At 37.7% G+C, this 12500-nt stretch overlaps 1 protein-coding gene across 2 annotated transcripts in view; it reads right to left on the reverse strand.

The window, feature by feature from the left end:
• The window catches only part of LOC106878756 (beta-hexosaminidase subunit alpha), a 31211-nt gene that overhangs the window by 8784 nt on the left and 9927 nt on the right, over nt 1–12500 (reverse strand). For both annotated transcript variants that reach the window (XM_089351698.1, XM_089351697.1), the window contains exons 5-10: nt 12379–12489; nt 6239–6340; nt 4130–4268; nt 3211–3403; nt 2371–2533; nt 1–147 (exon numbers count right to left, since the gene is read on the reverse strand). The exon at nt 1–147 is cut by the window's left edge and continues 49 nt beyond it. In XM_089351698.1, the coding sequence (XP_089207824.1) occupies nt 1–147; nt 2371–2533; nt 3211–3403; nt 4130–4268; nt 6239–6340; nt 12379–12489 (855 nt within the window). The remainder of the gene's footprint in view (nt 148–2370; nt 2534–3210; nt 3404–4129; nt 4269–6238; nt 6341–12378; nt 12490–12500) is intronic.

Here is a 12500-nt window from a genome sequence, read left to right on the forward strand (position 1 = left end):
GTAATTCACATAATTGAGATACCAACATGAAGAAAGAATCATTTTGTAGCCCTTCTGGGCCACCATCATTGAATAATTTTGCCAGTTATCGTAGATGTCCCAGAGCGATGTATCCTTCCAAATTTGAACCAACGTGTCATATTTCGGCTGGAATGAGAAAGAATTGGAAGTAATGATGGTTTTAAATTTCGGCTCAAAGCCAATTATGTTAGGAGGAGGGAGAAAGTCGATTATAAAAACATGAGTAAAGGATAAAAGGCTAAGCTGACCTCGGCCACATTTAAAGTGGGAATGAAAAGAGCCGCAAGGAAGCCGCTAAACATTTTGTCCGATATATTAACATTTCTGCCACATTAGTATCTGAAAGAATAATTCTTTCTACTGTAGGAACAAGGCCTAAAATTTTGGTGCGTATCTGGTACTTATTTCCTCAGTCCCAAGGACGAAAACAAAGTCGGCCTCGGTGGAATTTGAACTCAGAATGAACGAAATGTCGCTAAGCATTATATCGGACGTGCTAACGGTTCTGCTAGCTCACTGCCCTAGTATTGGATGTCATAATTATTTATTTCTTTATTGCCCACAGGGGGCTAGACATAGAGGGAACAAACAAAGGGATTAAGTCGATTACATCGACTCCAGTGCGTAACTGGTACTTTTTTAACCGACCCCGAAAGGCGGATTTTGAACTCAGAACGTAACAGCAGACGAAATACCGCTAAGCATTTCGCCCGGCGTCCTCACGTTTCTTATTTCTTTATTGCCCACAAGGGGTTAAACATAGAGGAGACATACAAGGACAGACAAGGGGATTAAGTCGATTACATCGACCCCAGTGTGTAACTGGTACTTAATTTATCGACTCCGAGAGGATGAAAGGCAAAGTCGACCTTAGTAGAATTTGAAATCAGAGCGTAAACACAGACGAAATATTGCTAAGTATTTCCCCTGGCGTGCTAACGTTTCTGCCAGCTCGCCTATAATAATAATTATTATTATTATCAGTTGAAGTAATAATTATTATCATTTCAAATCCATTAAAGTGGTGAGTTGGCGGCGGAATCGTTACGGGGTCAGACAAAAACAGAAAAAATGCTTAACCGTATTTGTTTCGACTTTACTTATGTTCTGAGTTCAAATTCTTCCAAGGTCACCTTTGATATTCATACGCTTGAGGTTGATACAATAAGTACTGGTCAAACACTAGGGGCGATGTAATCGACTCGCCCCCACCCCTCCTCAAACATTTCTGGCTTTGAACCTCTGCAACATACCAGAGTCCCGTTCAAGGGAATATTGTGTTCTTTGTCACTTATACGCCAAGGAAGCCGAGTAGCTAGCCTTAGGAGGCCTAGGGCTAGAGAGAAACAAAAACAGGGTATAGTCGATTCTTTCAACCCCGTACTTGATTGGTACTTTATTTATCGAACTTGGAAGTAAGAATAAAGAAATGAATTTGTCCAATGTTTGAAATCAAAACGTAAAGAGCCGTAACTATATGACATAAGGTATTTTGTCATGCACTCTAACGATTCTGATAATAAACGGTCCGTGATGATTGTAAATATTGATTCGGAGATAAACTCAACTGATAAACGAAGAGTGTTGATATTAACTGTAGCAACTAAATAGTTAGTCTAAGTTTCAAATACAATAGTTTATTGATTAATCAGGTTGTTTTGAAGTTCATGGGTTGTTGAGAGATGTCATAGCAATTCTGTCGGAGTAGCTAATAAGGATCAAGCAAACGTTAATGTTAAGCTAAGGTTTACTCAAGGAACACAGCTGATCTTAACGGCTGTTTTATTTCGTCCTCAAAACCATTTGAGATGATTCAGCTACCGGGTATGCCCTATAACACTCTTTTATTCGTTTCAGTCGCTGGACTACGACCATACTGGAGCAGGCTTTGAAGGGTCCAGTCGATCAAATCTAACCCAGTACTTGTTTCGCTTTGAAATCTGGCACCTGCTAAGTCAGGCCAACACCAGTTTTTTATTGGTCCTTCATCGATGGGAGGCAACCACACTCACACACGTACATACACACCCATACACACATACATGACGAGCTTCTGTGCGGTTTCCATCTACCAAATTCATTGGTCGGTTCAGAAAGTTCCAGTTAAATCTTCAACTCTGAAGTTTGAAGCAGTAAACTAGTTAATGTAAGATATCTAATCTTAACCACTCACCTTCACATAGCTACATATACACATGTATATATATATACATTCATATATATATATATATATATATATATATATATATATATATATATATATATATATTATGTATGTATGTATAAATGGATGATGAAAATAATGAAGTAGTATCATGTTAGAACAACAAAAAAAGTATCTTCCTCTACCAGTGCGCCATTTTCGATCGGATCCTGCCATATGACGTAACTTCCGCCCAAGTGTGAGATAATCGCCATCAACCTTTCTATATAATACTGCTCCAGTTTATAAAACTCGTCTCCAGCAAATCCTTTCTGTCGCATGAATTCTATTATATGTGGGTTTGATTTCCTGTTGAAGAGAAATAGCTTTATTTATTTATTTAATTGCTTATTTATTTATTTGAGGAGTTACGTAGATTTTATAACTCAGGAATTAATAGCAATGGAAATTATTGTTTTGTTATCATTTTTAACAGCCCTGAAGCAGACGTGGAGTGGAGAGAGCATGTCGTTGATTAAGTCGTGAATGGCGACAAAAGGATTTTGATCGGGCAGAGAAGGGAGTTCTTCGCTAGATAAACACGAGCACCATCCCCCACTCTCTCTCTCTCCTTCACTCTCTCTCTCCTTCACTCTCTCTCTCTCCTTCACTCTCTCTCTAACATTCTGGATGTTCCGTTAAGTCAAAGGCGGGAAGATTGTGGTAGTGTGTATGTCTGGCCACGATAAGACTAATACTTAAAACAGCGAAAACATGGAATACGTTACCACTCTCTACGCGCTAGCGACTCCCTACTGTGACTGATGTGTGTGTGTGTGTGTGTGTGTGTGTGTGTGTGTGTGTGTGTGTGTGTGTGTGTGTGTGTGTGTGTGTGTATTTTCGTTCATTATTTTTTGTGGAGAATGAATTCCAGGAACCAGTCATGAAATGAATTACCATATTCTTTGTGTTGCTACTAGATTACGTCTAGGGACACTCACCGTGGTCTTGAATTATTATTTGAACTCTTAACGACCATTTCTTACCAGCAAGCATAATAAACCTCATCCATGCCGAGGTGAATATAACGGTCTGGGAATGTTTCAATAATTTCCTTGAAGAACCTTTTCAGAAATTCGTATGTTTCTTCATAAATTGGATTGAACACCTCGTGTGTGTGATGTTGCGTGTAGTTGGCACGGCCAGGTTGTCCATCTACATAGCAAGGTGTCAGCAAGACTGCAAGACAGAATCAAATAAAACTTACAAAATGATACAAGATAGAGGATTGTGCCGATGGAATATTTATACACAGCTTTCCTTCACAGATTCGGCGCATCAGATTTTACTAAAAAGGTTTCGTTCAGAAGTCTATGAGAGATTTGCCTGATTGTAATCTAATACTGCTCTTTTAGCACATAACGAATTATGAATGTGTGTGTGTGTGTGTGTGAAAGAGAGAAAGAGAGGGGGAGAGAGAAAGAAAGAGAGACAGAAAGAGGGCGTGTCTGTGTGTGTGTGATCTTTTTTCAAAACAAAATTCGCTCTTGCCTTTCATGAATTCGCTAAGCGTCAATGATTTTAGTCAGATTTCTTCTCATCTAAGGCAGCGAGCGGGCGAAATGCTTAGCGGTATTTCGTTGCCATTACGTTCTGAATTCAAATTGCGCCGAGGTCGACTTTGCCTTTCATCCTTTCGGGGTCGATTAATTAAGTACAAGTTGCGTACTGGGGTCGATCTAATCGACTGGCCTTCACCCCAAAATTTTCGGGCCTTGTGCCTAAAGTTGAAAAGAATATTTCTTTTCATCTGACAATGAAATCAGTTATAAACCGCAGATATCGTAAATATTTAGTATTTCAATAAAGCTCAACACCACTTTACAAATTTAATTAAGACTGTTTGGACTGTCTCCTTCAACGTGACAGGATAACACTCTGAGTATTGACATAGTTGGTACTTACAGGGAAACGCCTTACCCCAGGACATCGTATGACCCGGAGTATCGAATTCAGGTATCAGGCGGATCCCCCTTAAACGAGCGTATTCAATGACTCTGCTCACATCAAACTGGCTGTAGGTGAAACGACTGGAATAAGCACCCTGAAGTTTAAAATGAAATATCAGGTTAAGAAAAGGTAAGATTAAAAAATACCAGGCACAAAAATACGTACTAGGGGCGATTTCTTCGACTAAACCCTTTAAGTAAATACTAGCATTGATGTAGCGACATTTGAGATTTTGTCTAGGTGAATCTAGCTGATGAGAACTAATCAAATTTACGTTAACAAACGTAATTTAGGAAGATCGAAACCTAGGTCCTAGATTATCCACATCTGGGTTGTACATTTATTTACTGTTCTTCCTACAGGTCAGATGAAATTTTAAAGTTTGCCGCCCGCAAACATTTTTGCCAGTATGTGTATACAGTGAAGCTTTACTATAGCGTCGTATATTATCGATTGCTATTTCCAGTAAATATTGGTGCATTGTTGTACCACTATCCTATATTTACACACACACACACACACACACACATATATATATATTATTTAATAGACACAAGGCATGTCTTTATGTGCCATTAATAGTTTCTTGCGCTGAGAACATGCCAAATAATGAATTATAACATGTATAAAAGCTCCGCACAATCATTAGGAGACGTTACACGTGTTATAATTCATTGTTTGGCATGTTCTCAACTCAAGAAACTGTTAGTAGTACATAAAAACATGTATTGTGTCTATTAAAAAATATTCATCTTTCATCAAATGAAGTGCTTTCTTTTGTTGATCTTACTACCATCACGAAACAATACATTTTATATATATATATATATACATATATATATATATATATATATATATATATATATATATATATATATATATATATATATATATATGTATATATATATATATATATATATATATATATATATATATATATAATGTATTGTTTCGTGATGGTAGTAAGATCAACAAAAGAAAGCACTTCATTTGATGAAAGATGAATATTTTTAATAGACACAATACATGTTTTTATGTACTACTAACAGTTTCTTGAGTTGAGAACATGCCAAACAATGAATTATAACACGTGTAACGTCTCCTAATGATTGTGCGGAGCTTTTATACATGTTATAATTCATTATTTGGCATGTTCTCAGCACAAGAAACTATTAATGGCACATAAAGACATGCCTTGTGTCTATTAAATAATATATATATATGTGTGTGTGTGTGTGTGTGTGTGTGTGTGTGTGTGTGTGTGTGTGTGTATATATACGTATATATATATACATATATATGGCATACCATTCTGTTATTTTTAGGATCAACCCAAAAGATGTACTCCAACCAAAGAGAGATAAATATTTAATAAACACAAATTTTAAATGTGAGATACCATAAGTTTCATGCTCCGATAGTACATAAATTGGATGAGCTTCTATGGGGTTCTGTGTACTATCCTGTGATATTTCAGGCAAAGAATAACCCGCTCTCTGAGAAAAATTTAGAAAGAACGAGACAGACCGAGAAAAAAAAAGAAAAGAAACAAGAATAAAATCTTGGAGGAAGTAAGACACAAGTTATGTCCCCTTCGTTCGTTAGAATGGGAAGTAGCAATGGCTGGTGAAGGCTAATTCGACAGGGAAAAGTTAAAGTTTGTGAGCTTATGTGCCTAATCCGGAGAGGGTGATGTTCTCCAGTTCTGTTGTAGAAACTTGTCAAGATGTCTGCATTTTGTGAAAAATTCTGATTTCGATGTCAATAGGTGGTGGAGTTCTTAGATTTAAAAAGGATATCTAAATCTAAGAAATCCAATGACCTACTGATTCGAAATAAGGACGAAATGCCTTTCAATGACTGAAATTTAAAGTTCTTCAAAGAGTGAAAGAAAATATTAAATGTGTATATTCTGTGCACCATCTTCCTTACTCTTCGATCTATAATTCAAACTTTCAATCCTGCCTTAATTTGATGTAGAAGTAATTATCTCCCCTACGATAGCTGACCACCAGGGTACGCCATGTGCAACAGAAACAGCAAAAAACACAATGTAAAGTGTACCTTTTGTGACATCTGAGGAAATGTGCGGCTTTCATAGGGAAATGATTGGTCATCCACGATATGCCAGTGTAACACGTTGAACTTGTTGTATGACATCGCGTCCTGAAATAGAATTCAAACGCAATAATATACTTAACCGTCAACAATTCTCCACAATTTAATTTGTGTTTAACTGTTAACGATTACGCTAATTGCAAATAATTGCACTAATTTCCATTAAATTAACCAACAAAAATAGATAATTACGCTTAATAGAAAAGATTTTGTTGACAATTTCCAAGTGATGAGGTCAGAACTGGGTTAAGATATTGTGGGCCGCTGTGCTACAAGCCCTGTGAGGCCCTCAGTCAAGTTTTCAATAAATTTTGGTTTCATCTCTGGAGGTCCTTCAGCTGACGGAGGTCCCTGGGCTGCAGTCACTAAAGCCTGTCTTTATTTAACATTGGGTGAGATAGATAGGTAGAGAGCGAGATAGAGAAAGAGAGAGAGGGGTAAAGAGAGAGAGACAATGAGAGAGAAAGAGTGAGAGTGAGTGAGAAAGGGAAAGAGAGTGAGACAGTGTGAGACACAGAAAGTGTGTGTGTGAGAGAGAGAGAGAGAGAGAGAGAGAGAAAGAGAGAGAAAGAGTGAATGAGAAAGGGAAGTAATGTTCACTTATTTAAAGCAGAAATTATCAAAATAATTTCTTGCTTCGAGTGAGGTGTATAGTTTAGTGGTTAGGGTGTGTGTATGTAGGTGGGGCGTGACTGTTAGGCAGCAGGATCGATTCTCGGATCGGGTAGGACGCTGTCTCCAACCGATTCATCTGGAAATATGTAGCAGTGATGACACTTTGGGGTTACTCCTGCGGGGGGGGGGGGACTGGGTTAGGGTTCAGGCTGCGAATCATATACTCAGCCTCAATGTCTTGGAAATCCGGTTTGTGGGTTCAAGGCAGACCAAATACCCGAGACAATAATGGTTGTGTCGATGCGGATTAACTCGGATTACCATTGGATTTATTAATTTGGGGCCGATAAAGAAAATAATGGAACAGTCAATTACTGGGGCCGATGTCATTGACTGACCCCTTCCCTTAGAATCGCTGACCGTGTGCCAATATATATTCCTTTTATTATTATTATTATTATTATTATTATTATTATTATTATTATTATTATTGAGTGAGAGAGCAGTGCATGCCATCAAAGTGACACTGGGGTAAAATATACGAAGCCCAGTATACCCATCATGACTACCCGTCTGATAAGAGTACGTCAGGGACATGCATCACAACCAAATGTGCGCGACATGGTGATCTCATATCAAGATAAACGGCATATGACCTTGCAGGTGAGGCTCAGTTAGAATTTTCTTCAGGTCGAGTAGCCCATCCCGCTCAAAAGGTCCCTGATTGAGGGTTGTTTAAGGATGATGAACAAAATACCCATGTTTCCAGAGGTGAATTATCCAAACCCCAAAGAATTCCTCTCAACACATGGCTATGATGCTCCCCCACTACTTCTGCTCAAGATCAGAGATACACGTATTGTCAGTCCTTAAGAGCCATGCTCAACTGGTTAAGGTCAAACAACTGACAAGCAAATCTGTGGTATTGAGCAGAATATTTGCTGTAGCCCATCTTTTTATACCAAGACAAAATAATGTACATGATAACACTTCCAATCAGTTAAGATCAGAAGCCATGAGAACTACTGCCTGGTACTGCATTATTATTGTTATTATTATTATTATTATTATTATTATTATTATTATTATTATTATTATTATTTTATGTTTGACTTTTGTTTTGCATTTGTACAAGTTGGATCCAAGTCTCACCCAGAGACCTCAAGAGACAACAAGTTAGAAGTTCATGTAGGTGTTATGCCTAGGGTACCATATATTTGGATTTGTACAGTTTTGTTCAAGTGAATGTTTAAGAAACCATAAGAAAATTATGTATTTGCTTTAAAATTTGAGATCACATAGACAGTATTTTACGTAGGATATGGGCAGTTCCCATGAGCACTATCTTTTGAACTTCAGCCATTTTGGGGTTTCCTGGAATCTGATCTATGTAGTAATCAGCCCGTTTCGCTGTCATTCCCAGGGCACCTATGACAATAGGTATTGTTTTCGTCTTCAGATTCCACATTTTGCTAATTTCTATTTCAAGATCTTTATATTTGCTCAGTTTTTGGTAGGTCTTGACAGATACGTTTATATCGATTGGGACAGTCATATCAATGAGGAGGCATGATTTTTGTCTGAAGTCTTTCAGTATGATGTCTGGCCTATTTGCGTCTATCTTTCTGTCAGTTTGAATGGTGAAGTTCCAGAGGAGTGCAATGTGATCATTTTCAAGTACTGGGAGTGGTTTGTGTTCCCACCAGTTTTTATCATGGGGCAAGTCCAGGTTTTTGCATATTACCCAGTGAATATATTGTGCAGCTCTATCATGCCTGTTGAGATACTCTGTAGGCGCAAGCAGACTGCACATGGAGACAACATGATCGATGGTCTCATTTTGTTGTTGGCATATACGACATAATGGGGAGCTGCCGGTCTTTAATATGTTGGCCTGGTAGTTCTTTGTAGGTAGGCATTGATCTTGGGCTGCTATGATAAACCCCTCTGTTTCTGATTTCAAGCCAGAGGCCATTAACCATTGGTGGGTAAGGGCTTTGTCAATATCTGCATTATTCGCTCTCTTTGGGTATTTGCCATTGAGAGGTTTTCCATGCCATTTTTCAGTCATAATAGCTAAGGCAGCAATTTTAGCACGGGTTTTCAAGCGCTTAGCTTTTTCTGCAGGTGTTTCTAGTTCGTCTAATTCTTGAATTTGTTGCAATTGGAATTCACTTAGATATTCATTTGCCTGTTTTGTTACTGAGTAAGATGCTTTCTTGCTTTCATATTTTAAGACAAGTTTTAGCATCCAGTCCTCAGAGTTTTTCAGATAGGTGTCTAGGCCAATTGTGGCTACCTTCATTGATAATGCCAGCTGTAAAAGTCCTCGGCCTCCTTCTTTTCTTGGCAGATAAAGACGTTCTATATCTGCCTTAGGGTGGTGCATTCTATGCATTGTCAACAGTTTTCGTATTTTTCTGTCAACATTACATATTTCAGTAATTGACCAGTTAACGATGTTGAAACTGTAAGTCACGACTGGTATGGCTAGAGCATTGATCGCTTCGATCCTGTTTCTCGCGTTCAGCTCTGTCTTCAGTATTGCTCTCACCCTGCGATAACATTCTCTTCTGATCCTTTCCCTCATCACTGAGTGCTTGATATTGTCCCCTTCAATTACCCCTAGGTATTTGTAGCTCTCCGCTGGTTCTAACTCTTTTATGACATTTTGCTGGTCAAGGTTCACATTAGATGTATTTGTCATTTTTCCTTTGATAAAGGTAGCTTTTGCACATTTATCAAGGCCAAATTGCATCCTGATGTCATCACTGAATTGTTTAACAATCGCTAGTAGGCCTTTGAGTTGTTGGTCATTTTTTGCAAAGAGCTTTAAATCATCCATGTAAATGAGATGATTTATATTTTAATCAAATATTTTATAACCATACTGTGCATCATTGAGCAATTTTGAGAGCGGTATTAGGGCTAGACAGAAGAGGAGTGGTGATAGTGAGTCACCCTGGAAAATGCCACATGAAATTCTTACATCTCCAGCATTTAGAGATTCATTGTCATTGTTCAACATCAGTGTGGTTCTCCATGATCTCATACTTACAGATAAAAAGTTTCGCAGAGTAGGAGCTATTTTATACATTTCCAGACATTTCCTAATCCAGCTATGTGGTAGGCTATCAAAGGCCTTTTTATAGTCTATCCAGGCTATTGACAAGTTTTTGTGTCGCTTGTGACAATCTTCTAAGATCATCTTATTGATGAGTAGCTGATCTTTACAACCATAAGATCCACGTTTACATCCCTTTTGCTCATTAGGGAATATGCTACTTTCTATTAAAAAACTATAGGTGTACTCGGTTAGGACAGATGTTAGTGTCTTATACATTGTTGTTAAGCAGGTTATGGGGCGATAATTTTTTGGTTCGTGTGTTTCCTCATTTTTTGGAAGCAGGAATGTTAAACCATTAACTAGCCAAGAGGGCATCAAACTAGGATTTTGCAAAACATTATTATTATTATTATTATTATTATTATTATTATTATTATTTGCTATTGTTTAGTCGCACGTCGGTCTTGATCAGATCTATAATCAAAGATGTTCCAACCGCGACTCTCCCGTAGTTTTAGAGGTATTTAGGAATAAATTATTTAATTTGTGCTTTAGTTTTCCTTTTTTTTTTTTTTAGCCAGCAGAATATAGTTTGAGGGAGATTTAACCGTTGCCATTTCATGCAGGTGAAGCTGCCACATAGATGAACGACAGCTTCCGTCGGCTGGTCTTATAGTTTTCCCGTTTTCAACGGAAATAGGCAGTCAGACTAATTTGGGATCATTAGGGAAATTACTTCAATTAATTATTAAAGAAAATTAATCACTGTATCTAAAAAAAAAAAAAATACGCACACATATCGTTACATACAATAAAGTCATTGATCTGGTCGCAGGTGGACGACGATAGATTTTCGTCACACATCGGTGACCTGATCAATGATTTAGTTCCGTGTCAGCGATCCTTCGACACTTTATAGAATTCGATATTATTAAGAAATAAACAAAATTGTATGTAGAAGTGTTTGTTTGTCTGTGTGTGTTGGTTTGTAAACGGTTAATGTGAATCTTCCGCGATGTAACTACTTCAGTTTCAACACATGATCTCAGATCAAAACTGTTGCCAAGCAAGTATTATAACTCCGAAATCAATATATTAATGTTTATTAATATTTTAATATTTAATATTTAATATTTCTCTTGCCGAATTGTGGTTGTTAGGCAAGTGGTGACTTTCAGGGGGAAATCCTGAAACTGAAACAATAAGATCATGGAACACTCGTGACATTAATTTAAACCCGACAACCACATAACCGTAAAGCCACTTATAGTTTTATCATACAGCTACCGAACTCCCGAACTCTCTCTCTCTCTCTCTCTCTCTCTCTCTCTCTCTCTCTCTCTCTCTCTCTCCGACACACACGCTTCCTCTCCATTGTTAGTGACCAGCTTATTGATTTACGGCAAACAAAATGTAACAGATCTAAATATAATCGCTCCTATGTTTCAAATGGCGATCATATTAAGAAACCAATTTTAATATTCGAACTCGAAATCGATAAAGTTATAAATAATAACGTATAAATATTGAATTCAGAAACCGTTGGAGGCAAAAAGCCGAAGAGGAATCAGAACCGACATCTTCTATTTCAATAGTTACACGTTACTAAGGCGGCGAGCTGGCAGAATCATTAACATGCCGAACAAAATGCTTAGCGGTATTTCGTCCGTCTTTACGTTCCGAGTTCAAATTCCACCGAGGTCGACTTTACCTTTCATCCTTTCCGGGACGATGAAGCAAGTACCAATTCAACATTGGGATCGATGTAATTGACTTACCCACTCCCTCAAAATTGCTGGCCCCGTGCAAAAATTAAAAACCAATATTTACACACTCTTATTTATAGCTTTATCCACTTCGAGTTCTGCCGTTAAAATCGAATTATTTCACGTCTCCCAAAGTTTTTAAAGTTGTTTTGACATAAACATTATTTCTCTCTCACGTGTGAAATAAATAGTGACCGTTTTTAGCGCTTTTGTAGATCACCACTGACGAAAAAAAAATTACAATACAATTTTCCTGCTGATTGTCATAATAATGTCGGAGTTTGGTCAAACATCTGCAACAGTGAACTGGTGATGAACAGTGCATTTACACATTTTATTTTATCTGTTAGGATATTGAAGTTCAGTGAGATTAAAAAGAAGGGAAACGAGGGAGTAGAGACATGTAAGACATGGTGAAATTTTCAGTCGAGCGCAAACCATCCATTCCGACATTCTAACAATTCCACAAACCAGCCATGCAGAAATAGTATTTTATTAATCATTCCCGAATGGATGAGGGGGAAAATACATCAAATTGTCAAAAAGTCGAACGGGTGACTGCAGTCTCGATTCTAACATAGAAGTACTTTACATCATCGCTAATACATTAGCAGTGGAGGCTTGATTCTTATACTCACCAGATTTTTCAATATCAACGGTACAGAAATGTAGTGCCGCGCTGTGTCTAATAGAATACCACGATGCCGGAATCTGGGACTGTCTCTTATAAATGTTTTGTTCACAACTATCTGAAATGGAA

This window comes from Octopus bimaculoides, chromosome 4 (assembly GCF_046866305.1).
Source record: "Octopus bimaculoides isolate indiv1 chromosome 4, ASM4686630v1, whole genome shotgun sequence".
NCBI classification, from domain to species: Eukaryota; Metazoa; Mollusca; class Cephalopoda; order Octopoda; family Octopodidae; genus Octopus; species Octopus bimaculoides.